The 1,088-nt window shown below is 77.0% G+C and overlaps 1 protein-coding gene across 1 annotated transcript; it reads left to right on the top strand.

Moving 5' to 3' along the window:
• On the top strand, positions 1–989 carry AURANDRAFT_69510 (hypothetical protein; the record flags this gene model as incomplete). The annotated part of the gene is made up of 1 exon (XM_009045280.1): positions 1–989. A coding segment is annotated over one exon (989 nt), but the record flags the coding sequence as incomplete, so codon positions are not given.
• Positions 990–1,088: the final 99 nt, after the last annotated feature.

Genomic DNA, 1,088 nt, shown 5'->3' with positions numbered 1-1,088 from the left:
GCGCGGGCCGCGGCCGACGCCGACGCGCTCGCCGAGCGGCAGCGCGCGGACGCGGCCGCGCGCGCGGAGGAGGCGCGCGCGCGGGCCGCCGCGGCCGAGGCCACGCCCTGGGACGGCACCGTCAAGCGCGAGGAGGGCGACCGCGTGCTCCAGGTCTACCTCGCGGACGACGCCGCCGAGGAGGACGACAGGGACGCGGAATTAGTCAAGCGCGCCCAGGCGGCGCTCGAGCGCTCCGAAGCCCTCGAGCGGTCGCGCGCGCTCCTCGAAGAGGTCCGCGACGACGCCGCCGCGCCGCCGCGCGACGACACGCCGCCGCCGCGGCAGCCCACGACGCCGAATCCGCTGACGCGGGCCTTGGCGTCGGCGACGGCGAAGGCGACGGACGGCGTCGGCGCGGCCGCGTCCAACGCCGTCGGCTCCGCGACGGCGGCCGCGGGCGACGCCGTCGGCTCCGGCGCGGCGGCCGCGGGCCGGGGCTTGGGCGCCGCGCTCTCCGGCGCGGCCGGCGCCCTCGGCGCCGCGTTCGCCGGCGCGGCCAAGGCCCTCGTCGAGGAGGCCGTCGTCAAGCCCGTCAAGTCGGGCGCGGCCGCCGCGGGCGACGGCGCGAAAGCCCTCGTCGAGGAGGCCGTCGTCAAGCCCGTCAAGTCGGGCGCGGCCGCCGCGGGCGACGCGGCCGCGGCCGCGGCCACCGACGTCGCCGGGTCCGCGCTGAGGACCGTCGCGTCCTTGCCACAGCGCGCGCTCGACGCCTACAGCTACGAGGACCCCGACGTCCCCGACCTCACGAAGCCGCCGCCGGCCGCCGTCGCCGCCGCGACGGACGCGCTCGGCCCCGCGGCCGTCGCGGCGCTGCAGACCCTGTGCATGGACCGCATCCTCGTGCTCGTCGACGAAAAGGTCATCAAGCGGCGCGACGTCGAGAAGTTCCACCAGACCATGGTGGCGAACGAGCTCGTCGCCGCGGCGGCCGCGCTCCGGGACGTAAAGTAGTCTGTGTTAGGTCTGTGTTAGGAAGGGGGGAGTCGCGTCTCGGTTCCACGCGCAAGGGGGTTGTTTTTTTCGTCACTGTGGCTCCCGCCCATCAG

This window comes from Aureococcus anophagefferens (genome assembly GCF_000186865.1).
Source record: "Aureococcus anophagefferens unplaced genomic scaffold AURANscaffold_2058, whole genome shotgun sequence".
NCBI lineage: Eukaryota > Pelagophyceae > Pelagomonadales > Pelagomonadaceae > Aureococcus > Aureococcus anophagefferens.
This window is presented reverse-complemented; position numbering and strand designations above follow the sequence as displayed.